The sequence below is a fragment of the Heptranchias perlo genome, chromosome 3 (assembly GCF_035084215.1).
Source record: "Heptranchias perlo isolate sHepPer1 chromosome 3, sHepPer1.hap1, whole genome shotgun sequence".
Classification (NCBI taxonomy): Eukaryota; Metazoa; Chordata; class Chondrichthyes; order Hexanchiformes; family Hexanchidae; genus Heptranchias; species Heptranchias perlo.
This window is the reverse complement of record NC_090327.1, coordinates 17,211,110-17,233,248: the sequence shown is the minus strand read 5'-3', so window position 1 is coordinate 17,233,248 and position 22,139 is coordinate 17,211,110. Positions and strand designations below refer to the sequence as shown.

The following is a 22,139-nucleotide window of genomic DNA, read 5'->3' as shown; positions in this document are numbered from 1 at the left end:
TCGGTAGGAAGAACGAGGGGAGGCAATATAAACTAGAGGACACAACTCTAAAAAGGGTACAGGAACAGAGAGATTTGTGGGTAAATGTGCACAAATCGTTGAAGGTGGCAGGGCAGTTTGAGAAAGTGGTTAAAAAAGCATACGAGATCCTGGGGTTTATAAATAGAGGCATAGAGTACAAAAGTATGGAAGTCATGATGAACCTTTATAAAACACTGATTCGGCCACAACTGGAGTATTGTGTCCCGTTCTGGGCGTTGCACTTCAGGAAAGATGTGAAGGCCTTAGATAGGGTGCAGAGGAGATTTACTGGAATGATTCCAGGGATGAGTGACTTTAGTTACATGGATAGACTGAAGAAGCTGGGATTGTTCTCCTTGGAGCAGAGGCAGTTGCGAGGAGATTTGATAGAGGTATTCAAAATCATGAAGGGTCTAGACAGAGTAGATAGAGAGAAACTGTTCCCATTGGCGGAAGGTTCAAAGACCAGAGGACAGATTTAAGAAAGAACCAAAGGTGACATGAGGAAAAACTTTCTTGCACAGTGAGTGGTTAGGATCTGGAATGTACTGCCCGAGGGGGTGGTGGAGGCAGATTCAATCATGACCTTCAAAAGGGAACTGGATAATACTTGAAAGGAAAAAATTTGCAGGGCTACCGGGAAAGGGCAGGGGAGTGGGACTAGCTGGATTGCTCTTGCATAGAACCGGCACGGACTTGATGGGCCGAATGGCCTCCTTCCATGCTGTAACCTTTCTATGATTCAATATTGCCTGTGGTAGGAGTGCAGCGCAGATTCACCAGAATGTAACAAGGCTTCAGGGGTTAGAGGAGAGATTACATAAACTAAGCTTGTATTCCCTGGAATATAGAAGGTGATATGATTGCGGTTTTTAAATTTTGAAAGGAATTGAAAGGGGAGAGAGACAGACACTATTTCTGCTGGTGGGGGAGTCTAGAACAAGGCGACATAACCTTAAAATTAGAGCCAGCCCATTCAGGAGAGAAGTTAGGAAATACTTCTTCATGCAAAAGGTGGTAGAAATGTGGACCTCTCCAACAAAAAGCAGTAAGTGTTAACTCAATTAATAATTTGAAATCTGAGATCGATAGATGTTTGCTAGCCAAGGGTGTAAAGGGATATGGAGCGAAGGCAGGTGGATGGAGTTATAATACAGATCAGCCATGATCTCATTGAATGGCAGAACAGGCTCGAAGGGCTGAATGGCCTACTCCTACTCCAGTGTGCTAGGCCCAACCATCTTCAGCTGCTTCATCAATGACCTTCCCTCCATCATAAGGTCAGAAATGGGGATGTTCGCTGATGATTGCACAGTGTTCAGTTCCATTCGCAACCCCTCAAATAATGAAGCAGTCCAAGCCCGCATGCAGCAAGACTTGGACAACATCCAGGCTTGAGCTTATCAGTGGCAAGTAACATTCGCGCCAGACAAGTGCCAGGCAATGACCATCTCCAACAAGAGAGAGTCTAACTACCTCCCCTTGACATTCAGCGGCATTACCATCACCAAATCCCCCACCATCAACATCCTGAGGGTCACCATTGACCAGAAACTTAACTGGACCAGCCATATATATACTGTGGCTACAAGAGTAGGCCAGAAGCTGGGTATTCTGCGGTGAGTGACTCACCTCCTGACTCCCCAAAGCCTTTCCACCATCTACAAGGCACAAGTCAGGAGTGTGATGGAATACTCTCCGCTTGCCTGGATGAGTGCAGCTCCAGCAACACTCAAGAAGCTCGACACCATCCAGGACAAAGCAGCCCGCTTGATTGGCACCCCATCCACCACCCTAAACATTCACTCCCTTCACCACCGGCGCACTGTGGCTGCAGTGTGTACCATCCACAGGATGCACTGCAGCAACTTGCCACGGCTTCTTCGACAGCACCTCCCAAACCCGCGACCTCTACCACCTAGAAGGACAAGGGCAGCAGGCACATGGGAACAACACCACCTGCACATTCCCCTCCAAGTCACACACCATCCCGACTTGGAAATATATCGCCGTTCCTTCATCGTCGCTTGGTCAAAATCCTGGAACTCCCTTCCTAACAGCACTGTGGGAGAACCTTCACCACACGGACTGCAGCGGTTCAAGAAGGCGGCTCACCACCACCTTCTCAAGGGCAATTAGGGATGGGCAATAAATGCCGGGCTCGCCAGCGACACCTACATCCCATGAACGAATAAATTAAAAAAAAACTCCTATACCTATGACTCCAGCAACTGGAGCATTTTTCCCCTGATCGCCATTGACTTCAGTTTTACTCGGGCTCCTTGGGGCCACACTCCATCAAATGCTGCCTTGATGTCGAGGGCAGACATTTTCCTCTTGCCTCTGGAATTCAGCTGTATCGAGGTTGGAGCCAAATGGTTCTGGCGGAATCCAAACTGAGCATCGATGAGCAAGTGTTGCTTTACAACTGCTTCCATCGCTTTGATGATGATGATTGGGGTTAGTCTGATGGGGCCGTAAATGGGCGGGTTGGATTTGTTCTGCTTTTTGTGGACATCGCATACCTGGGCATTTTCAAGGAGATTCCAGCATTGCAACGGTACTGGAACGGAGTTGCTAAAAGTATGGGAGCACAGGTCTTCAGCTCTACAGCTGGGTTGTTGTCGGGTGTGTTCAGTGCACTTGGCTTCTCGATGTCATGTGGAATGAATTGAATTGGCTGAAGACTGCTCTTTGTAATGTTGGGGATCTCAGGAGGAGGCCAAGAACGATTATTCACTCGGCACTAAAGATGGCTGCAAACGCTTCAGCCTTGTCTTTTGCACTCATGTGCTGGGCATCGTCATCATCCCCCTCCCGTTAGTTGCATAATTGTCCACCACCATTTATGACTGGATGTGGCAACGGTTGCAGAGCTTTGACCTGACCCATTGGTTGTGGGATTGCTTAGCTCTGTCTGTAGCATGCTGCTTCCGCTGTAACTTCTTGTTGTCATCTGGCTAATATCAACCATCACTGGGGATTGAAGTTGGGGGTTTTCTGGTCTGTATGGCTCAGTACCTCATTGTTCGAGGCACACTTACTAGCTGAGCGAGTGGAGAAGCTACATATTTAATCTCTTTCTCTTCCTGTCTTGCTGATCTTCTCTCCTCTACGCTCGTAAAGGCATTCGTGTCTTGCTGGAATATGGTTCTGTCAGTGTCGTCTCGCTTTGGTACTTTACTCAGATATGAGCCTTAACAGTGAGTGTCAGCAGGCTATTCGACCACTTGGGACATCCCACCCAACCTGGTATGTGCACAAAAGCAGGGGATCATGGATAGTATTCAGGAGCGGGATTGCATGCTGGGATATTGACCATAGAGGTTTGTACTATCGCACATCTATTGCAGCCTCATCATTTCCACGATGTCCAATATCTTGGTGAGATAGCTGAGTATTTGGATCACACTGTCCCTGGAAATGAACTGAAAAATTCTCAAATTAGGTGATGGCGCCTGTTACAAGCTGGATAGCCCAGAGGTGAGGGATAGAATACCAGAATCTGGTCTTCAGTTGCTTGCAAGCCTTTATTCACAGAGCTCCACATTACACACCACCACACCCTAGATCAGCTCTCTTATAACTGGATACAAGAGAGTTCCCAATTGATACGCATTACCTGAATACAATTAACACTAATTGATATACATCACATGGATGCAATTAACAGCAACCTCTGGTTAGATGTCTGTTTATGACAAGTTGCTAATCTTATCCAGGCCATTAAGAAAGCTGTGAGCTGAAATAATGCACTTTCTCACTGGGAAAGAATGAAAAACTGAATGGCGTGTTGCCCAGAGCCACTGATGTTATCCTAGCAGCCAGTTCGAGGATCCTGATGTCCACTGTGCTGCATTTGCAGTTTTGCAATATGGGTTCAAGCTGTTTCTGTCTTTACCATATTTTATGTTAATTTATGTATTTTCTTTTTCCCTTCCCACTTTATGTCCCACTCCAGGGACTTGAGCACATTTGGCACTTGAATGCAATACTGAGGCTGTGCTGCATTGTCCGCGTTGCTGTCTTTTGGATGAGACGTTAAACCAAGATCCCATGGCACCATTTGAAGAAGAGCGGGGAGTTTTCTAACCAACCGTTATCCTTCAACCAGCCACCAAAAACAGATTCACTGGTCATTTACCTCATTGCTGTTTGTGAGACCCTGCTGAGCACACATTGTTTGCTGCTTTTACCTACAACACAACCATGAACCCAAAACAGCGTAAATGTTATAGGCTGTTCCTAATATACGTCACAGGTCACGTGATGCACATTTTGGAGTACAGGCGTGTTGTTTCTGCCAATGTTCCTTGTTATTACTGAAAGCAAAATGTGCGATCGTACCTGATTTATATTGTAGGGATTTTTTTAAACATCACTTTCTTGTCTGCTTCCATCTGTCACCGGTCCACTGACCCGTAGTTCGGGTGCTCAGTTCTCTGTTAGTTCATAAGGCCCCTTAATAGTAGGCATAAACTTCTTGAAGTGCGACGCAAAACGTGAGTGTTACGAACATTGGTTATTTTATTCTGTGGGTTGTAGCGGAAGTGTATGGATATTTGACAGGGGCTGGTTGTGCTTCGGGACCTGTTGTGTGTGTGTGTGAGCCAGGGCGCGATGGTATATTGCAGCCTTGTTTAATTGAACCGGAGCGGGTTTGAAGGTGCAACCAGTCAGAACACTGCTCATGATGGGACAAGGGTTCAAATAGTCCCTAATCGCAGGGAATGGATTTGCATCGAATGATCAGTGTTTAAATTTCAGATGTGGTACAGAAAACCTCCCGGCTCATCCTTTGACGGAGACACAGTGACGGAACTCGTGAGCCTTGCTAAAATTTCTCTTTCATTTTCCCTTTTACTGCATTTCTGAAAGGAGCAGTTCCGTTTGGAGGGGGTGGGGGAGGGAAAGAAAGAGGTCTAGCAGCAGGTCCCAAAAATACACTTTTTTTCTGTAATTTCTTCCGCCTCGCTCATAAATTTATATGCAAGCAGCAAATATTTCCTGTTTAAGGAGGGGAAGGAAACTTGAAGAAAGCTGTGGCTGAGATGCTGAACACTTGTAATCCAACATGCCACTCGATAACTTTCGACGGCCATCATTAGGAACACCCTATACAGCCAATGAAGTACTTTTGAAGTGTAGTCACTGTTATAATCTAGGCAAACGCAGCAACCAATTTGTGCACAGCAAGACCCCACAAACAGCAATGAGCTAAATGACCAGATAATCTTTTTTTTGGTGATGGTCAAGAGCGAAATATTGGCCAGGACACCGGGGAGAGCTCCCCTGCTCTTCTTTGAATAATGCCTTGGGATGTTTTGCGTTCACCTGAGAGGGCAGACGGGGCCTCAGTTTAAGGTTTCATCCAAAGGATGGTGCCTCTGTCGGTGCAGCACTCCCTCAGTACTGCACTGAAATGTCAACCTAGAATATGCGTTCATGTCTCTGGGGTGGGGTTTGAACCCATGACCCTCCGACTCTGGTGAAAATGCTACCACTGAGCCACGGCTGACACCAAGAAGCAAGAAAGACATTCAGGCACAGGCTGCAGTGCAAACGTGAGCTACAGAGCTAATCCCTAGTGTTTACAGGTCTGAGGAATGAGAAAACACTATAGAAACTTGGGTTTTTCAGACTGAAAAGGGGGTGTCTGAGATGTGATCTAATAGATGTATATGAGACAGTAAATGGTAAGGAAAAGGTAAATACAGAATATTGATAGGCACAGGTTCAAACTAGTAACAACTAAATTTAAGACTGATATCAGGAGGTAATTGTTTACACACAAAATGATCAATGCAGTGAATGATCTCCTGGGTGGAGGTAAATACCTTGGAATCATTGAAGAAATATTTGGAGGGCTGCAGGGAACTTCTGGATGCATGAATTAAGATGGATTGAATGGCCTTTCTCATCTGTAATCACCTTGTAACCTAGTCAGGTTCTTTGGAATTCTCAGCAAGTTATTCCCAGAAGCCCGCTCTTCCATATAATTTATGGACATGGTAAATGAATACAGTCTACAAAAGAACACAAGTCACTGCCCTCAGACAACCATGTCTAGATACCCTTTTTTGTATTCCTTTTTCAAGCCAATTTTCAAACCCATTGACTCATTTGCCATTAATTTCGCGTTCATTTTCCTTTAAAAGCTTTGCATTCAGATTTTTATCATATACCTTCTGAAAGTCGAAGTGGATATGTCCACTAGGTAGACAAGCCTCGTTGCCAATTACCCTCACACTTCTAAGACTTAAGTTATTGTTTCTAAAAAAAAATCATGCGTCTTATGGCCTCTACACCTTTATATGCCGGCACGGGCTCGATGGGCCGAATGGCCTCCTGTGCTGTAATCATTCTACATAAACATTGACTGCATCTCTTAAATCTCTCATTGATCTTTTTTTTCAGCTACCAGTAAACATAATATGTTAGAATAGCTTCTCCTAGGAGGGCAGTAATAAGTTTAGCTGGCAGCACTGGATACAAAATCCAGCGAGGAAAGACAGACAGCCTGCGGAGATCTGGTAACTAAGTCAGACAGATAGTAAGAGCTTCCTGCTTAATTTTAATGCCGTCTAATTTCATAGAATTTGCTAGTCAGAAAAGTGTGCGAACAAGGATACTGTGGTGTGCTTTATTATTATCTATGTTATGAAGAGTGTTACAATTTAGATTACAATTCACTGTAAACATTACAACAATGAACAGTATATAACAGATAACATTATACAGTTCACATAACAAGAGATTTCATTGTTCCAGCTCTTGGGTCACATTATCATATGACTAGCTGTTGGGCAGTAAAGATAAATTCCTGATAAGTCTACATGGATTTTAGCAAGGCTTTTGACAGGGTCCCACATGGCAGACTGATCAAAAAAGTAAAAGCCCATGGGATCCAAGGGAAAGTAGCAAGTTGGATCCAAAATTGGCTCAGTGGCAGGAAGCAAAGGGTAATGGACGACTGGTGTTTTTGTGACTAGAAGGCTGTTTCCAGTGGGGTTCCGCGGGGCTCAGTACTAGGTCCCTTGCTTTTTGTGGTATATACCAATGATTTAGACTTAAATGTGGGGAGCATGATCAAGAAGTTTGCAGATGATACAATAATTGGCTGTGTGGTTGATAGTGAGGAGGGATGCTATAGACTGCAGAAGCTATCAATGGACTGGTCAAGTGGGCAGAAAAGTGGCAAATGGAATTCAATTCAGAGAAATGTGAGGTAATGCATTTGGGGAGGGCAAACAAGCAAGGGAATACACAATAAATGGGAGGATACTGAGCAGTGTAGAGGAAGTGAGGAACCTAGGAGTGCATGCCCACAGATCCCTGAAGGTAGCAGGACAGGTAGATAAGTTGGTTAAGAAGGCATTCGGGATACTTTGCTTTATTAGCCGAGGCATAGAATATAAGAGCAAGAAGGTTGTGCTAGAACTGTATAAAACATTGGTTAGGCCACAGCTTGAGTACTGCATATAGTTCTGGTCAGGTTGGGGTTGTTTTCTTTGGAACAGAGGCGGCTGAGGGGAGATTTAATTGAGGTGTGTAAAATTATGAGGGGAGGACCTATTTCTCTTAACAGAGGGGTCAGTGACCAGGGGGCATAGATTTAAAGTAATTGGTGGAAGGATTAGAGGGGAGCTGAGGAGAAATTCTTTCACCCAGAGGGTGTTGGGGGTCTGGAACTCACTGCTTTGAAGTGTGGTAGAGGCAGAAACCCTCAACTCATTTAAATAAGTACTTGGATGGGCACTTGAAATGTTGTAACCTACAGGGGCTATGGACCAAGCGTTGGGAAGTGGGATTAAGTTGGATAGTCTTTTTCGGCTGGCACGGACACGATGGGCTGAATGGCCTCCTTCTGCGCTTTAACTTTCTATGATTTTATGATAAGGGACTTAGAATCTGCTTGCAGGAGTGGCTGGTGATGCTAAAACTGAGTGAATATCTAATGTATACCTGGAATTTGTAACAATGTGTGCAAGTAAAACTTCAGAATATAAACAACTCTGCAACCAGTCTTCTGCATCTTCCTGTGAATCACTAAAGGGCCTCTTATTGCATTCAATCCCCTGAGCTGTGATTTTTGCAACAGTACGTTTCACCCTTAATAATGTTCATTCAAAAACAGTATAGTTTATGTAAAACCCCAGATGCGTTGGAAGGAGTTGAAAGCTGTAATTTAAACTTGGGGTTCCGCTGATGTTTACTACCCATTTGATTTAAGCCTTTAGGATCGTCAAGTCAGCTGTGATTCAGTGCCAGTGGTATAATTGACTGAAATGTACAAATCCATGTTTATAATCCTGTAAAAGCCACAATAGTATTTCTGAACCAAAATTAAATGTGTACATTTTTTTTCAGACAATATTGCAGATTTAAAAAATATTCTGATTAATTCAGCTTCATGAGTTTCAACACTGGGAATTTCTACTACTTTTGTAGATACAGTGGAGAAACTGGTTATTTATTTTGAAAATTGTAGATCATCAGTAAATAAATGGGTCACTGTGACATTATTCACTCAGAAGGTTGTGACTCTTTGGAATTCTCTACCCCAGAGAGCTGTGGATGCTCAGTTGTTGAGTGTATTCAAGATTGAGTTCGATAGATCTTTGGACACTAAGGAAATCAAGGGGTGTGGGGATCAGGCGGGAAAGTGGAGTTGAGGTAGAAGATCAGCCATGATATTGAATGGCGGAGCAGGCTCAAGGGGCTGTATGCCTACTCCTGCTCCTATTTCTTATGTTCTATATACTTATGCAGAACATTATTAAGTGGAAAAAGAAATTAAATGCCTGAAATACCAATCTGAATAGCAACCTAACTGACACAGGTGGGGATGGGTGGGAGGGAGAGGGCCTCCATGACTCAGTGGGTAAATGCACAGTCCAGCGTGATACTGGGCCATATAGGCCAAGATGATCTCCTGTTTGATCCCCATCAATGTAGCATTAGCTGATCCCAATTTGGTCAGCAATGAGGTAAAACAATTTGCATAACTGTCCTTGACCTAGGGAAGAGTTTTGAAAACTACATCCAGGGTCCCTGCTCCTTCTAAAATCTCAGCAACTTGTGTTAAATTGGAGTGAGGGAGAGGAGACATTAGGATTGATCTTAGTTATAATGTCCTTCAAGTAAAATAGCCTTATGACACTCACTGTCTGGGGGCGGGTGGGTGGGTGGGTGGGTGGAGAGAGTGAGCAGACGGGACTTGCCGTAGAACTTGGAACAGTTGCTTAACTCCAGGTCTTTTGCAAATTAATGTCAATTTTTAATTCTGCGCTGTTCAGAGACCACGTCAACTTAGATTGTTGTGTCCAGCCACTACTACAATTGCGAACATCTAACCTCTTGAGTAGAGTAAAAGTTAACAAGTGCAAAACTCAGCACCTTGCAAATTCAAGTATCCAGTTTCCTTTTGGCATTATTTGGCTTCCTACTGATTTCTACAAAATGATTTTAACGAGCACAGAACTTGTCAAAATCAATTCACATAATGAAATAATGAGAAAAGCTGTTTTAGGAAACTACACAAGGCTACATATCTACTTTGAACTTAAGACATTTCTACAAGTTTACTTCAAAAAGTGTCCTTTCTTTTCCTTTTCTTTCTTTTTCTCTTTTCCCCCTTTCTTTCGTTCTTTTCTCTCTCAAATGCCTTTTGGAAGCCAAGGTACAACACATCATAGGGCTTTCCACAACATCACTTGAGTTGACACTTTGTCAAAGACGTTGCATATGACCATTACGACCAGGAGTAGGCCGTTCAGCCCCTCAAGCCTGCTCTGCCATTCAATAGATCATGGCTGATCTGCACCTCAGGTCCATTTACCCACCTTTTGTTCCATATCCCTTGATACATTTATCTAACAAAAATCTATCCGTCTCAATTTTGAAAGCTCCAATTGTCCCAGCATCCATAGCTTTTTGGGAGAGATTTCCAGCTTTCAACTACTTCATGGAAAAAGTGCTTCCTGATTTCACTCCTGAATGGCCTGGCTCTAATTTTAAGATTATGTCCCCTTGTTCTTGATTCTCCCACCAGAGGACATAGGGTAGATTTGGAGAAACTATCAAATCCTTTTTAACTTTTTAATTACCTTGAAGTTGAAGTGCTTGGTTAGACATGATCTTCACCTTCTGAATAAATGTTGGCTAATGTTTATACTGTTTCTTAGGCTGTTATTGCAGAGATACCAAGTTTACTCCCGGTCAATTCCAGTATTTTACACAGAATGGAAGTGAAACTAAAGTAATTGCCTGTGTATATCTTACCACTTTTATTTTGAATGTGGGCTCCTCATTAGTCTGTTTCCAATTTATTGGTATTTCCCCAGTGTCCAGTGACACCCTCATAACGGTTGTCAATGCCTCACAGTTCTCCTCTCTAGTCTCTTGCCGATCTCTGGGATAAATACCATCTGTCCCTGGTGATGTATTTGTTTTAAGCCCTTTCAACCTTTGCTACTTTTTTTTCCCCATTCCTCTCTCTGTCCCTCTGATCTCTCTCTTAATGTATTTTAGAATTTTCTTTTATTCATCCCAGTCCTTTTGTAGAGGTCATTTTTCCTCCTCGTGTGGCTTTTAATTTGATAATCCGTTTGGGTCACGTTTGTTTAGTCTGAGCTTGTTGATTTTCTGCGTGTTTTTGTCCTGTATGCTCCAACATAATAGCTTTAAAGGTGTTCCACTTGTCCTTTACTGCAGTGTTGTTCGACAATCTCCGCCAGTCTGTTTCCGTTAGTTGTTCATTGAATTTTAAATCTTTCTGTCTTCTCTGTCCCCCAGGGGTACTATAACTTCCATTTGTTTTACATTGTCTAATCATTAGTGAATATCAGGTCAAGATGAGCACTGCCTCTTGTTGCTTCCTTGATGTACTGGATCACAAAATATTTGTACATTTCTTTTCTTTTACCAGCTCTGATTCTAAAACTGTTGGGATTTCCGAGTTTATATTTGATTGTTTGATGTCTCCATTAAAATAACTTCCCTGTTCTCTCGTACCCTTCCTCTTGACTATTGTAGAGGAGAATGATATCATTCAAAGGTATCAGAACGGGTTAAGTGGATTACAATGCAGGGGGAATTCAATGTGGGTTCATCTAAGGTGCATGTTGGTGTAGGGAATGTACACACTGGATGGGTGTCCACTTTTGTCAATATAAAAGAGGTGACTTGGGTTTAATTATTGATTGAAAATATCCATATGAGGCTGCTGTAGAACTTTGCATCTCTTAATTAAGGCAAACTAGGCTTAGTTAAACTCTATATAAATAAGGCCATAGTTGGAATATTATAACCAACTTTCATTCTCAAAGACATTGATGTATTTGAACATTCACTGTCTAGGCCCACAAATGAAGAATGGCTACGCAGATGATGTACTGGAAGAATGCTGATGCCTGTGGAACTGTTCTACCTCACGAGCTAGCATCTTTTTTTTTATTCGTTCACGGGATGTGGGCGTCGCTGGCAAGGCCGGCATTTATTGCCCATCCCTAATTGCCCTCGAGAAGGTGGTGGTGAGCCGCCTTCTTGAACCGCTGCAGTCCGTGTGGTGACGGTTCTCCCACAGTGCTGTTAGGAAGGGAGTTCCAGGATTTTGACCCAGCGACAATGAAGGAACGGCGATATATTTCCAAGTTGGGATGGTGTGTGACTTGGAGGGGAACGTGCAGGTGGTGTTGTTCCCATGCGCCTGCTGCCCTTGTCCTTCTAGGTGGTAGAGGTCGCGGGTTTGGGAGGTGCTGTCGAAGAAGCCTTGGCGAGTTGCTGCAGTGCATCCTGTGGATGGTGCACACTGCAGCCACAGTGCGCCGGTGGTGAAGGGAGTGAATGTTTAGGGTGGTGGATGGGGTGCCAATCAAGCGGGCTGCTTTATCTTGGATGGTGTCGAGCTTCTTGAGTGTTGTTGGAGCTGCACTCATCCAGGCAAGTGGAGAGTATTCCATCACACTCCTGACTTGTGCCTTGTAGATGGTGGAAAGGCTTTGGGGAGTCAGGATGTGAGTCACTCGCCGCAGAATACAAAGCCTCTGACCTGCTCTCGTAGCCACGGTATTTATATGGCTGGTCCAGTTACGTTTCTGGTCAATGGTGACCCCCAGGATGTTGATGGTGGGGGATTCGGCGATGTTAATGCCGTTGAATGTCAAGGGGAGGTGGTTAGACTCTCTCTTGTTGGAGATGGTCATTGCCTGGCACTTATCTGGCGCGAATGTTACTTGCCACTTATGAGCCCAAGCCTGGATGTTGTCCAGGTCTTGCTGCATGCAGGCTCGGACTGCTTCATTATCTGAGGGGTTGCGAATGGAACTGAACACTGTGCAGTCATCAGCGAACATCCCCATTTCTGACCTTATGATGGAGGGAAGGTCATTGATGAAGCAGCTGAAGATGGTTGGGCCAAGGACACTGCCCTGAGGAACTCCTGCAGCAATGCCCTGGGGCTGAGATGATTGGCCTCCAACAACCACTACCATCTTCCTTTGTGCTAGGTATGACTCCAGCCACTGGAGAGTTTTCCCCCTGATTCCCATTGACTTCAATTTTACTAGGGCTCCTTGGTGCCACACTCGGTCAAATGCTGCCTTGATGTCAAGGGCAGTCACTCTCACCTCACCTCTGGAATGCAGCTCTTTTGTCCATGTTTGGACCAAGGCTGTAATGAGGTCTGGAGCCGAGTGGTCCTGGCGGAACCCAAACTGAGCATCGGTGAGCAGGTTATTGGTGAGTAAGTGCCGCTTGATAGCACTGTCGACGACACCTTCCATCACTTTGCTGATGATTGAGAGTAGACTGATGGGGCGGTAATTGGCCGGATTGGATTTGTCCTGCTTTTTGTGGACAGGACATACCTGGGCAATTTTCCACATTGTCGGGTGGATGCCAGTGTTGTAGCTGTACTGGAACAGCTTGGCTAGAGGCGCAGCTAGTTCTGGAGCACAAGACTTCAGCACTACAGCTGGGATGTTGTCGGGGCCCATAGCCTTTGCTGTATCCAGTGCACTCAGCCGTTTCTTGATATCACGTGGAGTGAATCGAATTGGCTGAAGACTGGCTTCTGTGATGGTGGGGATATCGGGAGGAGGCTGAGATGGATTATCCACTCGGCACTTCAAGAAAAGTGAAATCTGATAGAAAAACTGTGTGTGATGGTCATTTTTTTTTTCAAATTCCTAGGAATGTGCAATCCCAGGAACTATAGTGATACACCTCCAACCTCGAAGAGTACAGTAGAGGAGCTTCATGAACCCATCCCATCGCTGTTCCGTGCTCTGACAGAAGGTGAAACTCACCTGCACTGGAACATTGTATCGTTCCCCGTCTCTGAAGAGCTCACCTATCATGAAAACCTGGTCTCGTTTTTGGAAACCCTTGATATGTCTCCGCTGCAAAATGTATCGTTGCCTGAAGACAGTCCCCATGTACAACTTGAGAGTGAGAAAGGTAAACATGTTGCCATTTGGTACTGTTTTGTGCTGAGCCAAATCTAAAAATGATAATTTTTATGAGGAAAGCCCTAATCACTCTTGCTAGAATTTCAGTAAAGCATAGTGGGGGGTGAGTGAAATTTTCTCCAAGTCCACTTGAACTCTGGAAAAATACCTGGTACAAATGTAGATTTTGTCCTTCCAAATTATATTTTGAGCTGTATAATAGGGAAAGTTTGGTTTCAGTCTGTCTTTGGTGGGAGAAATTTGAGGTGATTGAGTATCCCATAAGTGTATTGACAAACTTTTTTTCTTATTTTCTGATACTGATCTCAGTCTCTGTATTGACCTGTAGTCGTAAATAGCATCATAGAAAGGTTACAGCACGGAAGGAGGCCATTCGGCCCATCGAATCCATGCTGGCTCTAAGCACGAGCAATCCAGCTAGTCCCACTCCTCTGCCCTTACCCCGTAGCCCTGGAAATTTTTCCCTTTCAAGTACTTATCCAGTTCCCTTTTGAAAGCCACGATTGAATCTGCCTCCACCAACCCCCTGCTCTTGGCAGCGCATTCATTATCCTAACCACTCGCTGCGTGAAAAAGTTTTTCCTCATGTCACCTTTTGGTTCTTTTGTCAATCACCTTAAATCTATGACCTCTGGTTCTCGACCCTTCTGCCAGTGAGAACAGTTTCTCTCTCTTCTGTCTAGAACCTTATTGATTTTAAATACCTCTATCAAATCTCCTCTCAAACTTCTCTGTTCCAAGGAGAACAACCCCATCTTCTCCAGTCTGTCAATGTAACTAAAGTCCTTCATCCCTGGAATCATTCTAGTAAATCTTTTCTGCATCCTCTCTAAGGCCTTCACATCCTTCCTAAAGTGTGGTGCACAGAACTGGACACAATACTCCAGTTGTGGTGGAACAGGTGTTTTTTTATAAAAGTTCATCATGACTTCCTTGCTTTTCTACTCTATGCCTCTGTTTATAAAGCCCAGGATCACACATGCTTTTTTAACTGATTTCTCAACCTGCCCTGCCACCTTCAATGATTTGTACACGTATACCTCCAGATCTCTCCGTTCCTGTATCCCTTTTAGATTTGTGCCCTCTAGTTTATATTGCCTCTCCTCGTTCTTCCTACCGAAATGTATTACTTTGCATTTTTCTGCGTTAAATTTCATCTGCCACGTGTCCGCCCATTCCACCAGCCTGTCTATATCGTCTTGAAGTCTAACACTATCCTCCTCACTGTTCACTACACTTCCAAGTTTTGTGTCATCTGCAAATTTGGAAATTGTGCCCTATACACCCAAGTCCAAGTTTTTTTTAAAATTTGTTCATGGGATGTGGGCATTACTGGCGAGGCCAGCATTTATTGCCCATCCCTAATTGCCCTTGAGAAGGTGGTGGTGAGCCACCTTCTTGATCCGCTGCAGTCCGTGTGGTGAAGGTTCTCCCACAGTGCTATTAGGAAGGGAGTTCGAGGATTTTGACCCAGTGACGATGAAGGAACAGCGATATATTTCCAAGTCGGGATGGTGTGTGACTTGGAGGGGAATGTGCAGGTGGTGTTGTTCCCATGTGCCTGCTGCTCTTGTCCTTCTAGGTGGTAGAGGTCGTGGGTTTGGGAGGTGCTGTCGAAGAAGCCTTGGCGAGTTGCTGCAGTGCATCCTGTGGATGGTACACACTGCAGCCACTGTGTGCTGGTGGTGAAGGGAGTGAATATTTAGGGTGGTGGATGGGGTGCCAATCGAGCGGGCTGCTTTCTCCTGGATGGTGTCGAGCTTCTTGAGTGTTGTTGGAGCTGCACTCATCCAGGCAAGTGGAGAGTATTCCATCACACTCCTGACTTGTGTCTTTGTAGATGGTGGAAAGGCTTTGGGGAGTCAGGAGGTGAGTTGCTCGCCGCAGAATACCCAGCCTCTGACCTGCTCTTATAGCCACAGTATTTATATGGGCTGGTCCAGTTAAGTTTCTGGTCAATGGTGATGCCCAGGATGTTGATGGTAGGAGATTCGGCGATCGTAATGCCGTTGAATGTTAAGGGGAGGTGGTTAGACTCTCTCTTGTTGGAGATGGTCATTGCCTGGCACTTGTCTGGTGCGAATGTTACTTGCCACTTATGAGCCCAAGCCTGGATATTGTCCAGGTCTTGCTGCATGCGGGCTCGGACTGCTTCATTATCTGAGGGGTTGCGAATGGAACTGAACACTGTGCAGTCATCAGCGAACATCCCCATTTCTAACCTTATGATGGAGGAAAGGTAATTGATGAAACAGCTGAAGATGATTGGACCTAGAACACTGCCCTGATGAACTCCTGCAGCAACGTCCTGGGGCTGAGATGATTGGCCTCCAACAACCACTATCATCTTCCTTTTGTGCTAGGTATGACTCCAGCCACTGGAGAGTTTTCCCCCTGATTCCCATTGACTTCAATTTTACTAGGGCTCCTTGGTGCCACACTCGGTCAAATGCTGCCTTGATGTTAAGGGCAGTCACTCCCACCTCACCTGTGGACTTCAGCTCTTTTGTCCATGTTTGGACCAAAGCTATAATGAGGTCTGGAGCCGAATGGTCCTGGCGGAACCCAAACTGAGCAGGTTACTGGTGAGTAAGTGTCGCTTGATAGCACTGTCGACGACACCTTCCATCACTTTGCTGATGATTGAGAGTAGACTGATGGGGCAGTAATTGGCCGGATTGGATTTGTCCTGCTTTTTGTGGACAGGACATAACTGAGCAATTTTCCACATTGTCGGGTAGATGCCAGTGTTGTAGCTGTACAGGAACAGCTTGGCTAGAGGCGCAGCTGGTTCTGCACTACAGCCGGGATGTTGTCGGGGCCCATAGCCTTTGCTGTATCCAGTGCACTCAGCCATTTCTTGATATCACATGGAGTGAATCGAATTGGCTGAAGACTGGCTTCTGTGATGGTGGCGATATCGGGAGGAGGCCGAGATGGATCATCCACTTGGCACTTCTGGCTGAAGATGGTTGCAAACGCTTCAGCCTTGTCTTTTGCACTCAAGTGCTGGACTCTGCCATCATTGAGGATGGGGATGTTCACAGAGCCTCCTCCTCCCATTAGTTGTTTAATTGTCCACCACCATTCACAACTGGATGTGGCAGGACTGCAGCTTTGATCTGATCCTTTGGTTGTGGAATCGCTTAGCTCTGTCTGTAGCATGTTGCTTCAGCTGACCTACCAGTACTGTCATGGACAGATGCATTTGCAACAGGTAGATTGGTGAGGACGAGTTCAGTAAGTTTTTCCCTCTTGTTGGTTCGCTCACCACCTGCCAAATGCCCAGTCTGGCGGCTATGTCCTTCAGGACTCTGCAAGCTCGGTCAGTAGTGATGCTACCAAGCCACTCTTGGTGATGGACATAGAAGTCCCCCACTCAGAGTACATTCTGTGCCCTTGCTACCTCAGTGCTTCCTCCAAGTGGTGTTCAACATGGAGGAGGACTGATTCATCAGCTGAGGGAGGGCGGTAGGTGGTAATCAGCAGGAGGTTTCCTTGCCCATGTTTGACCTGATGCCATGAGATTTCAGGGTCAATAGTTGAGGACTCCCAGGGCCACTCCCTCCTGACTGTATATCACTGTACTGCCACCTCTGATGGGTCTATCCTCCCAGTGGGACAGGACATACCCAGGGATGGTGATGGAAGAGTCTGGGACGTTGGCTGACAGGTATGATTCTGTGAGTATGGCTATGTCAGGCTGTTGCTTGACTAGTCTGTGGGACAGCTCTCCCAATTTTGGCACAAGTCCCCAGATGTTATTGAGGAGGACTTTGCAGGGTCGACTGGGCTTGGTTTGCCTTTGTGGTGTCTGGTGCCTAGTGGTCCGTCCAGTTTTTTTGTTCTTATGACTTTTTTTTAGTGAGATTATACAGCTGAGTGGCTTGCGAGGCAATTTCTGAGGGCAATTAAGAATGAACCACTTTGCTGTGGATCTGGAGTCACATATAGGCCAGACTGGGTGAGGACGGCAGGTTTCCTTCCCTGAAGGACATTAGTGAACCAGATGGGTTTTTACTACAATCCGGTAGTTTCATGGCCAATATTACTGATACTAATATTTTAATTCCAGATTTTATTTAATTAATTGAATTTAAATTCCCCAGCTGCCATGGCAGGATTTGAACTCATGACTCTGGATTATTAGCCCAGGCCTCTGGATTACTAGTCCAGTAACATAACAACTATGCTACCGTACCCTTTAATATATATCAAGAAAAGTAGTGGTCCTAGTACCGTATCTCTGGGGAACACCACTGTACATCTCCCTCCAATCCGGAAAACAACCGTTCACCACTACTCTCTGCTTCCTGTTACTTAGCCAATTTTGTATTCGTGCTGCTACTGCCCCCTTTATTCCATGGGCTTTAATCTTGATGACAAGCCTATTATGTGGTACTTTATCAAATGCGTTTTGAAAGTCCAAATGCATTACATCAACAGCATTGCCCTCATTGACCCTCTCTGTTATCTCATCAAAAATCTCTATCAGGTTAGTTAAACACGATTTGCCTTTAACAAATCCGTGCTGGCTTTCTCTAATCAATCCAAGCTTGTCCAAGTGACTGCTAATTCTGTTCCGGATTATCGTTTCTAAAAATTTCCCCACTACCGAGGTTAAACTGACTGGCCTGTAGTTGCTGGGTTTATCCTTCCACCCTTTTTTGAACAAGGGTGTAACATTTGCAATTCTCCAGTCCTCTGGCACCACCCCCGTATCTAAGGATGTTTGGAAGATTATGACCAGTAATGCCGCAATTTCCACCCTTACTTCCCTCAGCAACCTAGGATGCATCCCATCCGGACTGGGTGACTTAACTATTTTAAGTACATCTAGCCTTTTCTAGTACCTCCTTTATCAATTATTAGCCCATCCAGTATCTCAACTATATTTTCCTTTACTGAGACTCTGGCTGGATCATCTTCCTTGGTAAAGGCAGATGCAAAGTACTCACCTAGTACCTTGGCCATGACCCCTGCCTGCATGAGTAGATCTCCTTGTGGCCCCTGATTGGCCCTACCCCTCCTCTTACTACCAGTTTACTGTTTACATGCCTATAGAAAACTTTTGGATTCCCTTTTATATTTGATGCCAGTCTATTCTCATACTCTCTCTTTGCCCCTCTTATTTCCTTTTTCACTTCCCCATTGAACTTTCTATATTCTGCCTGGTTCTCACTTGTGTTATCAACCTGACATCTGTTATATGCCCCTTTTTCTGCTTCATCTTACTCTCTATCTCATTTGTCATCCAGGGAGCTCTGGTTTTAATTGCCCTACCTTTCTCCCTCGTGGGAATGTACCTAGACGGTACCTGAAGGGGATCCTATGGGTGTGGTGTAGTTGGATTTCCAGAAGGCATTTGACAAGGTGCCACATCAAAGGCTACTACACAAAATAAGAGCTCACGGTGTAGCGGGTAACATATTAGCATGAATAAAGGATTGGTTAGCTAACAGGAAACAGAGAGTAGGCATAAATGGGTCATTTTCAGGTTTGGCAAGATGTAACGAGTGGAGTGCCATAGGGATCAGTGCTTGGGCCTCAACTATTTATAATCTACATCAATGACTTGGATGAAGGGGACCGAATGTATGGTTGCTAAATTTGCTGATGACACAAAGGCAGGTAGGAAAGTAAGTTGTGAAGAGGACATAAGGAGTCTGCAAAGGGATATAGATAGGTTAAGTGAGTGGGCAAAAATTTGGCAGATGGAGTATAATGTGGGAAAATGTGAACTTGTCCACTTTGGCAGGAGGAATAGAAAAGCAGTATATTATTTAAATGGAGAGAGATTTTAGAACTCTGAGGTTCAGAGGGATCTGGGTGTCCTAGTACATGAATCACAAAAAGTTAGTATGCAGATACAGCAAGTGATTAGGAAGGCAAATGGAATGTTGTCATTTATTGGAAGGGGAATGGAATATAAAAGTAGAGATGTTTTGCTACAGTTGTACAGGGCATTGGTGGGACCACATCTAGAATACTGTGTGCAGTTTTGGTCTCCTTATTTAAGAAAGGACATTGCTTTAGAGGCTGTTCAGAGAAGGGTCACTTGACTGATTCCTGGGATGAGAGGGTTATCTCATGAGGAAAGGTTGGACAAGTTGGGCCTGTGTACATTGGAGTTTAGAAGAATGAGAGGTGATCTTATTGAAACATATAAGATCCTGAGGGGACTAGAAGGGGTAGATGCTGAGAGGATGTTTCCCCTTGTGGGAGAGACTAGAATTAGGGGACACAGTTTAAAAATAAGGGGTCTCTCATTTAAGGCGGGGATGTGGAGAAATTTTCTCAGAGGGTCGTGAGTCTGTGGAACTCCCTTCCCCACAGAGCAGTGGAGGCAGGGTCATTGAATATTATTAAGGCTGAGTTAGATAGATTCCTGATTAACAAGGGAGTTATAAGTTTAAGTAGGTAGACTGGAAAGTAGGGTTGAGGTCACAATCCGATCAGCCATGATCTTATCCAATGGCAGAGCAGGCCCGAGGGGCCGAATGGCCTACTCCTGCTCTTAATTAGTATGTTCGTATGAACCATCTCCTCCTTAAAGGCTGCCCATTGTTCAGTTACAGTTTTGCCTGCCAGTCTTTGATTCCAATTCACCTGGGCCAGATCAGTTCTCATCCCTCTGAAATTGGCCCTCCTCCAATTAAGTATTTTTACTTTACAGTGGTCCATGTCCTTTTCCATAGCTATTCTAAACCTTATGATACTATGATCGCTGTTCCCTAAATATTCCCCCACTGACACTTGCTCCACTTGGCCCGCCTCACTGCCTAGAACCAAGACCAGCAATGCCTCCTTCCTCGTTGGGCCAAAAACGTTCTGGTCAGGAAAGTTTTCCTGAACACACTTCAAAAATTCCTCCCCCTCTTTGCCCCTTATTATTACTATCCCAGTCTATATTGGGATAGTTGAAATCCCCTATTATCATTACTCTATGGCTTTTGCACCTCTCTAATTTCCCTGCAAATTTGCTCCTCTATTTCCTTCCCACTAGTTGGTGGCTTATAGAATACACCCGGTAGTGTATTGGTACCAATATTGTTTCTTAACTCTAACCAAATAGATTCTGTCCTTGACCCCTCTAGGACGTCCTTTCTCTCCAGCACTGCAATATTCTCCTTAATCAATACTGCCAACACACCCCCCACCTCTCTTTCTTCCTTTCCTTATCTTTCCTGAATATTTAGTACCCAATCCTGCTCTTTTTTTGTGCCAGGTCTCTGTTATCACCACAACATCATATTCCCATGTGGCTGATTGCATCTGCAGCTCTCCAACCTTGTTTAACATGCTTTGTGCGTTTACATACATGCACTGTAAACCAATCTTAGATTTTCTTGTACTCCGTCTTAGACTGGTCCCATTTACTACCATACTACTTCTTGCTGTAGTGCTATCTTTCTCTCCCAATCCTTTGTGCACTTTTTTCTCCTTTCCAGTGCTACATCCTGGTGCCCATTCCCCTGCAAATAAGTTTAATCCCGCCCCCTCCCCCCCCCACCACAGCATGAGCGAACCTCCCCACGAGGACATTGGTCCCAGCTCTGTTGAGGTGCAACCCGTCCGGCCTGTACAGGTCCCGTCTCTCCCTGAACTGGTCCCAATACCCCAGGAATCTAAAGCCCTCCCTCCTGCACCATCTCTCTAGCCACGCTTTCATCTGCTCTATTCTCCTATTTCTATACTCGCTAGCGCATGGCACCAGCAGTAAGCTGGAGATTACTACCTTTTAGGTCCTGCTTCTTAATCTCTTTCCTCACTCCTTAAACTCTGCCTGCAGGACCTCATCCCTCTTTCTACCTATGTCATTGGTACCAATATGGACCGTGAACTCTGGCTGCTCACCCTCCCCCTCCAGAATGTTCTGCAGAATGTATATTATTAACAAATGCAATGATGTGTAACTCTCTAGCAGGTAGGTAGTCTGCTAAATCCCTCTTCAAGAACATAGGCGTGAATTAAAAATGATTCAGGACTCTGCATGAACCATTTCCTGCTTCAAGTTAAATAAGTATTTCCAAACAACCAAGTTCTGTCCAATTTTTAGGTGCATGGATGAATGGCTCCAACAAGTAGAGAAATGGCACACCTACACTCAAAGCAATTGATGATTCCTTGTCAGATAAATCATTATCTTCCCTAAAGAGGAGAAAAAAGAGGACTTGAGGAGGAGGGAATAGAGTCTGAATGTTCCAGACAGTCAATGTCCAAGAAGCAGAATAGAGCCGAGGTGTAAAGCAGAGAGGTAGACGTTGCACTTGCCTCCAGGACTAACTCTCAAAATGGATAGGTCAATGGAAGACTGCTGTTTTTGGTCAGCCAGGGGGCTGATTGCATCGAAACTCATGGCCATGCTTAAGAATCTTTAAACAGAGCTACTGAGAAATGCACATAAGTAGTTTCTGTTTGCTTGATAGAGTGGAACTTCTCTTCCCATAGGGACTAACTTGAGTATAGGTTGCCAAGAACAAATGCTTAGGGATCTCTAGCTGTGCATTAGGAGTATTGCTAGTCTTAAACCAAGTAAAACTTTGCAATTTACTAGCACGTGACACTGATAAGCTTCTTGTGAAGCTATGACCATCATACCCATGGCTCGCAAGGTTATCTCGAGCTGAGTGAGGACCCTCCAGG

General features: G+C 44.8%; 1 protein-coding gene across 2 annotated transcripts in view; it reads left to right on the top strand.

Annotated features, from left to right (window-relative positions):
• twsg1a (twisted gastrulation BMP signaling modulator 1a) overlaps positions 1-22,139 on the top strand; it is a 63,852-nt gene that overhangs the window by 33,042 nt on the left and 8,671 nt on the right. For both annotated transcript variants that reach the window (XM_067975050.1, XM_067975058.1), the window contains exon 4: positions 13,216-13,482. In XM_067975050.1, the coding sequence (XP_067831151.1) occupies positions 13,216-13,482 (267 nt within the window). The remainder of the gene's footprint in view (positions 1-13,215; positions 13,483-22,139) is intronic.